This window comes from Cottoperca gobio, chromosome 22 (assembly GCF_900634415.1).
Source record: "Cottoperca gobio chromosome 22, fCotGob3.1, whole genome shotgun sequence".
NCBI lineage: Eukaryota > Metazoa > Chordata > Actinopteri > Perciformes > Bovichtidae > Cottoperca > Cottoperca gobio.
Genome location: NC_041376.1, coordinates 2,561,366 through 2,573,865, shown reverse-complemented (window position 1 = coordinate 2,573,865; position 12,500 = coordinate 2,561,366). Strand labels below are relative to the sequence as shown.

Below are 12,500 nucleotides of genomic sequence, written 5' to 3'. Positions count from 1 at the left end.
CAGGAGGAGACTCCTCTGTAACATCCAGCAGGAGACTCCTCTGTAACATCCAGCAGGAAGAGACTCCTCTGTAACATCCAGCAGGAAGAGACTCCTCTGTAACATCCAGCAGGAGGAGACTCCTCTGTAAGAGGAGGAGACTCCTCTGTAACATCCAGCAGGAGGAGACTCCTCTGTAACATCCAGCAGGAGGAGACTCCTCTGTAACATCCAGCAGGAGGAGACTCCTCTGTAACATCCAGCAGCAGGAGACTCCTCTGTAACATCCAGCAGCAGGAGACTCCTCTGTAACATCCAGCAGGAGGAGACTCCTCTGGTTCTATAGAAGTCTATGAGAAAATGTTTCTTCTTCTTCTCTTGATTTATTTCCCTCAGTAACATTTTCCTGATGAGTTTATGTCTCAATCTGTAGTTTCAAGTCTTCTTCAACATGATGTTCATTTAGTAACTTCTGGAAACATTTAAAATAGAGGATAAAGCAACGTCTGCTTTAGGGCGGGTCTACCTGTGATTAACAGGTCGCTACCACGGGGTTGTCCTGTCCGTGTTTTGTTTTACAACTTTAACTCTTTCACCATCATGAAAATTAATTGTAACATTTTAGTCGCCTAAAAATGTCTTGTTCAGCGTTCGGTTTGACTTTGCTCCACGCTCTTCTGTCACAATTCAAGATGGCGACGGCCAAAATGTCAAACTCAAGGCTCCAAAACCGTCGTCCACAGCTTATAAACAGTCGAAGGTTTCGGCTCATACGTGTGAAATAGAAGTTATTATTTCATCGTTCTAATTGAATGCGAAACTTATTGTGAATGTTTGAGGCTTCTGTTGCTGTGTATTATAAAAATATAAAATACTTTTATGCGAGTGTTGACAACTTAATTTGCTACTATAATGATTTAACGCTGCACCTTTAAAGCTGTCTGGTTTTGACTGTTTTTCTTTGCTTGCTTTAGGTGCACATCCAGTCTCCAAATATCTCGGCACTATTGACTATCGATACAACAGTTTGTTCCAGGATGCTGCGTGGAGGGACCTGTTTCACAAGCCAGAGGCTCCTGTGATCGGTGGGCTCCTATGTCTGTCTGAGTTTTACATTATTAAACTTTTTATAAAGATTACAGCAGTCATTTCCAAGCAGGAAAACTGGTCATTTTGAAGAATGAATATAAACATCTTAATGAATGTTTCTGACCATGTATTCAGTACGGAGGCAAGTGAGAAGAAATATTCTGGGGATCCATTTTCTAAATCAGATTTAAATTATGTTTATGATTTAAGAACAAGTGAAAAAAACTTTTTTTGCAGATTAATTTCTTTAACTTCTGTTTGTTGTTGTAATACTCATTGTGGCCACAAGGGGCTGAAGTGCACTCCTACCCCATGTGCTAATTAGGACTGAAAGTATTAATGTTTTCTGACAGGTGAGTTGAGCAATGTCTATTGTTTGTTTGGGAGTTATGTAACATTACGGTGCACTTCAGCCTCTTGTGGACAAAATGAGAACAATAACAAACAACAACATTATTATTATCCTGGCAAAGATGAAAATGTAAATAAATAAATTAGTTCTCAAGAGAAAACAGTTCAGATTAAAATGATCACCAGAATATTTTTCCTCATTGCCCGTCAGGACTTCCGTAAATCAGGTGTACTGCAGTCAGCAGTAGATAATAAATGAATGATTCACTGTGTGCGTCCTGTGCAGCTCAGGAGAACCCAGACGTGGTGTCGAGGGTCACACAGTACATGGTGGGAGCTAACGGAGCTCACCAGCTTCCCATCGCGGAGGCCATGCTCACTTACAAACAGAAAAGGTTTGTTTTCATCCTTGATTTCTTGAGTTTTTACCTGTGAGCTGTGCAGAAGTGAGACTACCCTGAAAAAGTTTGAATGTAGTAAAGTCAGAGGGTTTTCGTCTAACTAATGCTTCTAATGCAGAGCTTCAGCAGTTTTTCAAAATGGGGTTGAACTGTTCTGTAAAACTCTATGATCTGGCTTTTGTTTTTAAATACAATTTTTTGGACATTGTTTACAAATTCAGGCAAAATTACAAGGAGAAAGAAATATACAAATCATTGCATATTTCTTGCAAAATGCATTAATCAGCAGATTTTCACAAGAAAAATTGAATTAATTGTGTTAACATGTTCTAATTAGACAGAAAAAAAAAATTAATAGGTTTTCTACAGTACATTATATATATATATATATATATATATATATATATATATAGCCTATATATATATATATATATATATATATATATATATATATATATATAGCCTATATATATCACCTGCGTTTTTTCTCTTAACGTCACTGGCCATCATTTTAACTGTCTGCCTCGCAGTCCACCATTGGACAGCCTGAAGTGCTGCAATGCATTGTGGGGCAGTTGAGTATGTCCAGTAAACTCGCGTCTCATACTCAGAGATTCTTGTTAATCTAGTATACATCAAGGCATTTCTCACGTACACAAATCCACATACTATGCAGGTGGAACGCACTGAATACTCAAGTCATACGTATGAATAGTATTAGCAAAGATGCTCTAAATCAAATCAAATGTATTTATACAGCCCAATATCACAAATTATACATTTGTCTCAGTGTGCTTTACAGACTGTACAGGATACGACACCCTCTGTCCTTAGACCCTCTGTCCTTAGACCATCTGTCCTTACACCCTCTGTCCTTAGACCCTCTGTCCTTAGACCCTCTGTCCTTACACCCTCTGTCCTTAGACCCTCTGTCCTTAGATCCTCTGTCCTTAGACCCTCTGTCCTTAGACCCTCTGTCCTTAGATCCTCTGTCCTTAGACCCTCTGTCCTTAGATCCTCGCATTGCACAATGAAAAACTTCCTAAAAGAAACCCCATAATTAAAGGGGGAAAATGGAAGAAACCTCAGGGAGAGACTGAGGAGGGATCCCTCTCCCAGGACGGACAGACGTGCAGTAGATGTCGTGTGTACAGGATAAACAACATAGTACAAATACAACATTTGACAGAAATGATGTGTTGAAAAAGAGAAAGTTTGGATGAATCCAGGAAAATGTCAAAAAGGCTTCCTGGTGTCCAGCAGGACCAGGGCAGCAGGCGCAGCCATGCTCTATAAGTTAAGATAGCGCGCCTCTGGTAAGAGATGGTATAAACTTCCTGTCTCCGAAGTGCGTGGGATCTAATGTATTTATATTATATTTAGCTAACATTACATATTTACATAGATAACAAACATGTTTAACATTATAAATATTAGTTAGCTAGGGCGTTAGCGAATGTTAGTTTAAAATGCTGCCACAGTTTTTTGACTAATGCTAACACTCTGTGCTGAGTCAGACAAATTGGTCTTGAACAAAGTACATTTTTGTCCAGATTTGTCCGTCTGAAAAATGCCGTTTTAGGGCAGAATGTTCGGAAGATATGTGGCTTGAGAAAAATGGGTCCAACTTTGGTCAAGAATCAGTCAAAATCTGTGTTAATGCTGAATTCTCCCAGTGCGCAGTCTCCTTTCTAAACCGTCTCTGCTACTAGCTAGCACATTAGCTTGATACAGCTAGCTTAGTGTAATGACTAGCTTGGTTAGCACTAAACTATCAGCAAACAAACAGAAAGGGCAACAACAAGAGCCTTTGGGGACTAGATAAGTATAATATTTATCAATATTTGCGTAGTCACAGGTCTGACAAAATGGCGGCTGTAACAGCGTCAGTTAACTACTGCGGAGCGGTTGCTACTAGCAACAGAATGTTCAACTGAAACCAACAGCTGCTGTGGAATAGTTCATTGAGTGAAACGTTTGTTACAGTAATGGTACGTTCTGTCTTCATTGAAATGATTTCAACCCCCTTTTGGAAAACAAAATGGAGGTAAAAGTTTCACTAATGTTGTGTATTCTGTTCGTGGCGTCTTCACTGTCTTTCCATCACTGTGTCTGTGAATAACATGTTTTTTAAAATCTTTTTTGTTGTATTTTTTTCTTTTCTTTGAAGGAAAAAGAGCCTTCATTTTGATTTTGCAGTAAGGTATTGTGGTCAATTGAGTTTGTTTCACACGTAGCCTGGTGATTCATGCGCTTTCAGTGTGTTGGAACCATTGATTTCCCCTTGACCCTTCTCGGCCTTGTCTGGAGCTTGCCACTTTAACAGCTGCCTAAAACATATTTCTTCTATTAATATTAACAGCTTGAGCATAAACTTCTCAGATAAGATCTGCTATCTGGGCCACGGCTCACCGTTGTAAATAACACAAGCACACAGATATAGTACGAGAGTTCTTGAACTAATTAAAGCTGCGGCAGGTTTTTATTAAAGGGTTATGATCAGCCAAGACATTAGAGATGCAATAAAGAAGAGTGTCTTATCCATAACAAGACACACGGCTTTGGGCTTTTTGTCCAAATAGAATCTGTGGATCGGTGCACCAACATGTATAAATAAATAAAATGTCACATTGCTACGAGCCACTTCTATCACTCACTTATTAGAAGCAACAGTTTGTAGTAGAGACGCACGATGTTGGATTGTTTCCAACTCATTTTGGCCGATAAACGCACGTATTTGTATTTCTTTCCACCTTATTGCAGAGAAGTCTCTCCTGCAGGGGAATTAACATGTTGTTATGCCTCCTGTTATCCTGATGGCAGATGCAGACATAAAGTACTTAGGTTACATGTCACACTGGAGGTTCATTTCTGGCCGATATTTAATTTTAAAGCCTTTATCTGCTGTGGTGTTGTAGTACACAGAGCTAGGTTAGCTGTTTCCAGTGTTTGTGCTAAGCTAAGCTAACCAGCTCCTCGTCTAATCCTTTCCCAAAAAGTCGAACTCATTAAATGGCTTCATGCAGAAGTTTGGTGCACATGTTAGTATAAATAAAGTATAAACGATAAGTTTCTAGTCCAGCGTCTGTGTGCTGTTGTTGTGAAGATAATCTCCTAATTACTAAAAGAAAGGCATTATTCAGACTCCGACATCATTGATAAACAGCCGAGGACTGAAGGGTACATCTGATAAAGTGGCAGGAGAGCAGATCCGCTCCGTGTTCCCTCTGGAGCCTTTTCTTCCGTCTCTTCCTCCCCGCTGCTTCCTCTCCATCGTCTCCTCATGACCATCCATGTCTGTCTGTGATCGTCCCGCTACAAGCAGAGAACCTGCACAACAATCGCTTAATCACATTCAAATGACATGTCGTCAAACGTCCCCATCACATGATCATCAGTGCTAATATATATATATATATATATATATATATATATATATATATATATATATATATATATATAAAATTATATTAATATCTCTGGATATCTTCAATTAACTTATGTTTTTATTATTATTATTATTATTATATTATTTCTTAAAGGAATATTTGTGTTAAAAAAGCTTTTTAAAAAGTCTTTATGTTTAAATTGAGCCGTCTTATTTTCTCTATAATTATTACCAAATTACATAATTCATTCAGGGACACTTATAATATTAATAAATTATTCAGAAAATGATGGACCTGCAGACAAAATATTAATCATGCAAAAATATAAATATAAAGAAAAAACATTAATATTTGACTGTGGCAAAGGGTTTGCTGGTTGCTACAATAATAATAATATTAATATTAATTATTTTTGTTTTTATTTTTATAATTATATATATATATATATATATATATATATATATATATATATATATATAAAATTATAAATATACATAATACTATTTATATAGCATCAAATTTATTTTTTAAACATACTAAAAGGCTGAGGTCCTTGCATATAGTCTATATAGTTCATATATAGCACTATATCACATTATAAAGCGTTATATAAGTTATAATATTTCATAATTGCTGGTCTAGGATCATAGTGTATTAAAGTTCCTTTAGTTAATACATTATTATCATTTATAAAGTATTATTTCACAGTAATAATGCGTCATTACAAGTTCCTCTAAGTGGTCATTGCTTCAAGTAAAGTGAAACAAATATCAAGTAACTTTGTGAAATTAAGTGGAAAAATCAAGGCCTTGAAAGTTTTGAAATGGGTCTTTGAAAGTTCTTGAATTTATATATTTTGTGCAAAAAGGTTATTTTGATATTTTCTCCGTGGGCTTCTGTGTTGTAACCGTGTTGGGTCTGGAGAAGCCTGGAAAGTTCTTGAATTTGATGTTTAAGAAGGTGTGGTACCAATGACCACTTAGAGTAACTTAGAATCACATTATAATGCATAATTAGTGTGTTTATAATGTTTATAGACGTTCTGTCATTTACAACAAAACAATAATCAAGAAGATACTCAAACTTATTTCAACATACAGATACTAGAACCTTGAAAGTGCATGTGTCATGTCCATAGTTCTACGTCCATCTACATGGATTGATGTGCATGTGCATCTTTTAACCGATACATCCCACCTGTAGACAGAAACACATGATCCATCCCTCACGTACAGGCAGACATCTGGCTTCCTCCGCGGCTGACTACAGCAGAGATGTTTTTGTGTGTGGAAGACAAAACGTGGCCTTGATGTGCAAACTGTGACCTGCTGCAGACTGTCTTCTCTCTTTCTCTCCCCTCCTGTGTAGTCTCTCTGTTTCTTCCCTGGGGGGGCGATGGCAGGTTTCTCCAAGGCAAGAGCAACAACCTTTCACATCATCTTTGCATTTAGTAAAGACAACATAGAAGTAGATCCATTCAGGCTATTTTTCTGGCAGCTTGTTGCCAGGAAAATAGTCAATGGAGGGCTTGTAAGTGTAGTAATGCACTACCGCTCACAGGGAGCGCATGGAGCAGCAGAAGTTGTGGATTTAGGTTGGTGCTCTTCCTGCTCCTCCACTTCTTCATGTCTCAAAGTTAAGTTGTTCCCCTGATGGACTTGCTTTCCCCTCGAATGCCTTCTGACTTTGTTTTGGTGGATCCAGTCTGTCTGCAGATGGATGCTTTGCTGGAGGCCTCCAGTTGGCCGACAGCTTGCATGTTTTGCTCTCTGCTTCTGCAGCTTCAGTAAAGGAGCCTGCAGTCGGGAGGTGGATCCGTTCAGTGGAGATTTAATGTGCCGCATGCTCTGATTCTGCAGACTTTCTATGCAATGAAAGACGAAAGTATTTCCACATGTGAAACATTGGAAATCATCATCATCAAAAGTTTACTAATCACTAGATCTCATTTGGCCTCATTCACCAATATCTTCCTAAGTTTACGTCAGATTCATGAGGCAGGAGAAGCTCTGATGTTTAACCTTTGAACTAGAGAGAGAAGAACTCCCATGATGCACCGCTGCATGCAGGAGACCTCTGAGGAGGATTCTGCTGCTGCACCAGGAACACTGAAGGATCCTGACGGGAGAAACTGACTCGCATGATCCTCAAACTCTGTTTTTTGATATTTTTTAGATTGAGAGGCAGAAAGTTACATTATACATTATATTTAAACCGCAGAATTGTTCGTAGCTGTTCTCTTGAAAGATGAGGCGAAAAAATGTCTTCATTCAACGCATATCTGCTCAGCAGGCAACAGTCACTCACCTGCATTCTCCCGTGTATGAACGTGACATAATGCTTTGTAAAATAATGGGAATTATTATAAAATAATATATGAATAAATATTTTATATATATATATATATATATATATATATATATATAAAAAGAAGAAGAAGAAGAATGCTTGGTGAATGAGACCCAATGTTACTAACTGTAGATTTCTTTAAATAATCTTTTACTTTTCATACTCAAGCATTTGGAAATGCTTGACTTTTAGTTTAATTCGATTTTCCATCTGTAAATAGTTTCTTTGATTATTTCCTCCTCACCTGAACTCTGTTTGGGCCTCTGCTGCGTCTCCACAGCCCGGACGAGGACTCGTGTCAGAAGTTCATCCCCTTCATCGGGGTAAGCAGCGTCTTCATTACCCTGCGTGCTGATGTTGTCTTCATCTGAAGTCACGTTTGTCTCTGAGCTCTTAGATTTCATCTTTCTTTAAGTTAAATCCTTTTACATTATGTTTGAATTCTGCAGATGGTGAAAGTTGGCTTTGTGGAGCAAACATCTGCAACATCAGGCAAGAAACAAGTTTGTAGAAGCATGTTTGACATATTAAAAAGTATTAAAAAGTGTCGCACGATTAACCTGCACCAGCAGCTTATTATTCGACCGCAGTATTTGTTTTTTTAAAATAAATGATTCCTTAGGAGACTCTGATGACGCAGCTCCTCTGGGCTCCTCGCTGCTCTCCTCCACCCCTCCACAAGTATCCCCTGCTTTCAAAGAGGCGTTGCCCACCCCCCCCTCCTCGCCCTCCGTCACCTCCAGCTTCTGTGCTTACAGGTAAAACCTGGTGAAGAGAAACTGGATTCTAAAAATTATGTATTTTTCTTTCATTTATACATTTTTAAGACAAAAACATAATTGTGAGGATTCTGTGTTTTTCTTCCAGGGAGGTTTTTAAATATATATTTTATTTAATGTACATTCCATTAAATGTTTATTTGTTAGGGACAAATATAATAAACATGTGGAATTGCACAAGATTATCCAAAGCATTGTGTCACAGCATGTATAGCTACTAATGCCTGTACGTGGAAGGGATTTAAAATAACACATATAAAACTCCACAGTGAAACTTCAGTATGTGGAACATTTTTACTGACCTTGAAGAAACAGCTGTGTTAGCTTAGCTTAGCATAAAGACTGGCAACAGATGGAAACTGCTAGCGTGGCTCTGTCCGAAGGTAAACGACGGTCGGCTGGTGACATCTCAGAGATGAGGACAAGATGAGATAATCTTTTATTAATCCTGCAGAAAATCTAAATGTATCCCCACAGCGACTTTTGGACGAAGCTCGCAGACACGAGTTTATCAATATTTCCCAAAATGTTGAAATATTCCTTTAATATATGAGAGTAGAAACATCACTACTTTGAATGTTAGTGTTATCTACGCTTCATATAGTCATAGTTAGCGTCTTTCTCTCTCCTGTGTGAGTTATTGTATTTAAAAAGGTACCCCCTTCACCCCCTCCCTGACGCTTGTCTGCAGCTCTGTGGGCCAGGCGGAGCTGATGGGGCTCCAGGTGGACTACTGGGTGGCTCCGACAGAGAGGAAGAAAGACATGGAGAAGCGGGACTCCTCCTCCAAAAACACTCTGAAGTGCAATTTCCGCTCGCTGCAGGTCAGCCGGCTGCCACTGGGGGGCGCAGAGCCGAGCCCCCAGCCCACCATGTCCATGACTGTGGTGACCAAGGAGAAGAATAAGAAGGGTGAGTGGCACACGACTCTCTTTCTCTGGATCTTTGTCTTCTGATGGCTTCAAGGGAAAGTTTGCAGAATCAGAATCTTTATTTATTGCCGAGTTGGTTTTCACGCACAAAGAATTTACTTTGGTGTTTTGGTTCATAACTTAAACAAAGCAAAGATTAATGCAAATAAAAAATACAAGCAATTGTTGCAAAAATCAAGAAATGCAATAACAATATGAAGAATTACTAATTAAAATGTGTACAAAAAACAGAAATATGGAATAAAAGAAAATACAAACGTGAGAAAAAGTCAAATTATTATTTGTTCAGAAATGTGCAAAAGTTCACAGTATAAAAAGAAAAAAATAATAATATGCATATAAGAGTCCATCCATCCATCCATTGTCTACCGCTTATCCGGGGTCGGGTCGCGGGGGCAGCAGCTCCAGTAAGGAACCCCAATCTTCCCTTCTCTGGGCCACATCCTCCAGCTCCGACTGGGGGATCCTGAGGCGTTCCCAGGCCAGTGAGGAGATATAGTCTATCCACCGAGTCCTGGGTCTTCCCCGGGGTCTCCTCCCAGCTGGACGTGCCTGGAACACCTCCCTAGGGAGGCGCCCAGGTGGCATCCTTACTAGATGCTGAACCACCTCAACTGGCTCCTTTCAACGTAAAGGAGCAGTGGCTCTACTCCGAGTCTCTCACGGATGGCTGAGCTTCTCACCCTATCTCTAAGGGAGCCAGCCACCCGTCTGAGAAAACCCATTTCGGCCGCTTGTACCCGTGATCTCGTTTTTTCGGTCATGACCCAGACTTCATGACCATAGGTGAGGGTAGGAACGAAGATCGCCCGGTATATTGAGAGCTTTGCCTTCTGGCTCAGCTCTTTTTTCGTCATAACGGTGCGGTAAAGCGACTGTAGTACCGCCCCCGCTGCTCTGATTCTCCAGCCAATCTCAAACAAACAAGACCCCGAGGTACTTTAACTCCTTCACTTGGGGTAAGGGCTCATTCCCTAACATAACTGGAGTAGGCAATCAACCGGTTTCCTGCTGAGAGCCATGACCTCAGATTTTGAGGTGCTGATCCTCATCCCAACTGCTTCACACTCGGCTGCGAACCAATCCAGTGACTGCTGAAGGTCACAGACCAATGACGCCATCAGGACCACATCATCTGCAAAGAGCAGTGATGAGATCCTCAGGCCACCGAACTGCAACCCCTCTCCTCCACAACTACGCCTCGATATCCTATCCATGAAAATCACAAACAGGTTTGGTGATAAAGCTCAGCCCTGGTGGAGGCCAACATTCACTGGGAACGAGTCCGACTTACTGCCGAGTATCCGGACACAACTCTCGCTTTGGGCGTACAGGGATTGGATGGCCCTCAGAAGTGACCCCCTCACCCCATATTCCCGCAGCACCTCCCACAGTATCACCCGGGGGATCCGGTCATACGCCTTCTCCAGATCCACAAAACACATGTAGACCGGATGGGCGTACTCCCAGGCTCCCTCCAGGATCCTTGCGAGAATGAAGAGTTGGTCCGTTGTTCCACGACCAGGACGGAATCCGCATTGTTCCTCTTCAATCAGAGGTTCGACTACCGGCCGAACCCTCCTTTCCAGTACCTTGGAGTAGACTTTACCGGGGAGGCTGAGAAGTGTGATACCCCTGTAGTTGGCACACACTCTCTGGTCCCCCTTTTTAAATAGGGGAACCACCACCCCAGTCTCCCACGCCCTAGGCACTGTCCCAGACTTCCACGCAATGTTGACGAGGCGTGTAAACCAAGACAGCCCCTCAACACCCAAAGCCTTCAGCATTTCTGGACGAATCTCATCAACCCCTGCGGCTTTGCCACTGTGGAGTTGTTTGACTACCTCAGTGACTTCCGTCAGGGAAATTGACGATGATCCCCCATCAGCTTCCAGCTCTGCCTCTACCATAGAGGGCGTGTTAGTTGGATTCAAGAGTTCCTCAAAGTGCTACTTCCACCGCCCGATAACCTTCTCAGTCGAAGTCAGCAGGGTCCCACCCTTGCTGTACACAGCTTGGATGGTTCCCCGCTTCCCCCTCCTGAGGTACCGGATGGTTTTCCAGAAGCACCTTAGTGCAGACCAAAAGTCCTTCTCCGAACTTCTCCCACACCCGCTGCTTTGCTTCTGACACGGCAGAGGCTGCCGCCCTTCGAGTCCTTCGGTACCCTGCAACTGTTTCCGGAGTCCTCCCGGATAACATAACCCGGAAGGACTCCTTCTTCTGTCAGACGGCTTCCCTGATCACCGGGGTCCACCACGGTGTTCGAGGGTTACCGCCCCTTGAGGCACCTAAGACCTTGAGACCACAGCTCATCACCGCAGGTTCAGCAAAAGAGGTTTTGAACATTGCCCACTCAGGTTCAATGGCCCCAACCTCCACAGGGATGTCTGAAAAGCTCCGCTGGAGGTGTGAGCTGAAGATCTCCAGGACAGTGGCTTCCTCCAGATGTTCCCAGTTCACCCGCACTACCCATTTGGGTTTACCAGGTCTGTCCAGAGTCTTCCCCCACCCCTTAATCCAACTCACCAACAGATGGTGATCAGTTGACAGCTCCGCCCCTCTCTTCACCCGAGTGTCCAAAACATGCGGCCTCAGATCAGATGATACGATTACAAAATCGATCATTGACCTTTGGCCTAGGGTGCTCTGGTACCACGTACACTTATGAGCATCCTTATGTTCGAACATGGTGTTTGTTATGGCCATTCCATGACTAGCACAGAAGTCCAACAACAAAAGACCGTTCGGGTTTAGATCAGGGAGGCCCTTCCTCCCAATCACGCCTCTCCAGGTGTCTCCGTCATTTCCCACGTGCGCGTTGAAGTCTCCCAGCAAGACTATGGAGTCCCCTACTGGAGCCCCCTGCAGGGCTCCATTCAGGGTCTCCAAGAAGGCCGAATACTCAGAACTGCGGTTTGAGGCACAAACAACAGTCAGAGTTTTCCCCCCCCATAACCCGAAGGCGTAGGGAAGCGACCCTCTCGTCCACCGGGGTGAACTCCAACGTAGCGGCGCTCATCCAGGGACTTGTGAGTATCCCCACCCCGGCCCGACGCCTCACACCTTGGGCAACTCCGGAGAAGAATAGAGTCCAACCCCTATCCAGGAGTACGGTTCTAGAGCCAAGACTGTGCGTAGATGTAAGCCCCACCAGATCCAACTGGTAGCGTTCCACCTCCTGCACTAGTTCCGGCTCCTTCCCCCACAGAGAGGTGACGTTCCACGTCC

General features: G+C 42.2%; 1 protein-coding gene across 7 annotated transcripts in view; it reads left to right on the top strand.

Annotated features, from left to right (window-relative positions):
- Window positions 1-12,500, top strand: part of pacs2 (phosphofurin acidic cluster sorting protein 2) — a 63,012-nt gene that overhangs the window by 47,826 nt on the left and 2,686 nt on the right. For 2 of the 7 annotated variants that reach the window (XM_029461283.1, XM_029461282.1), the window contains exons 15-22: window positions 954-1,064; window positions 1,706-1,814; window positions 3,991-4,023; window positions 6,578-6,622; window positions 7,839-7,881; window positions 8,008-8,050; window positions 8,181-8,316; window positions 9,029-9,249. In XM_029461283.1, coding sequence (XP_029317143.1) covers window positions 954-1,064; window positions 1,706-1,814; window positions 3,991-4,023; window positions 6,578-6,622; window positions 7,839-7,881; window positions 8,008-8,050; window positions 8,181-8,316; window positions 9,029-9,249 — 741 coding nt within the window. The remainder of the gene's footprint in view (window positions 1-953; window positions 1,065-1,705; window positions 1,815-3,990; window positions 4,024-6,577; window positions 6,623-7,838; window positions 7,882-8,007; window positions 8,051-8,180; window positions 8,317-9,028; window positions 9,250-12,500) is intronic. The other 5 variants (XM_029461287.1, XM_029461285.1, XM_029461288.1 and 2 more) reach the window with 3 other exon arrangements.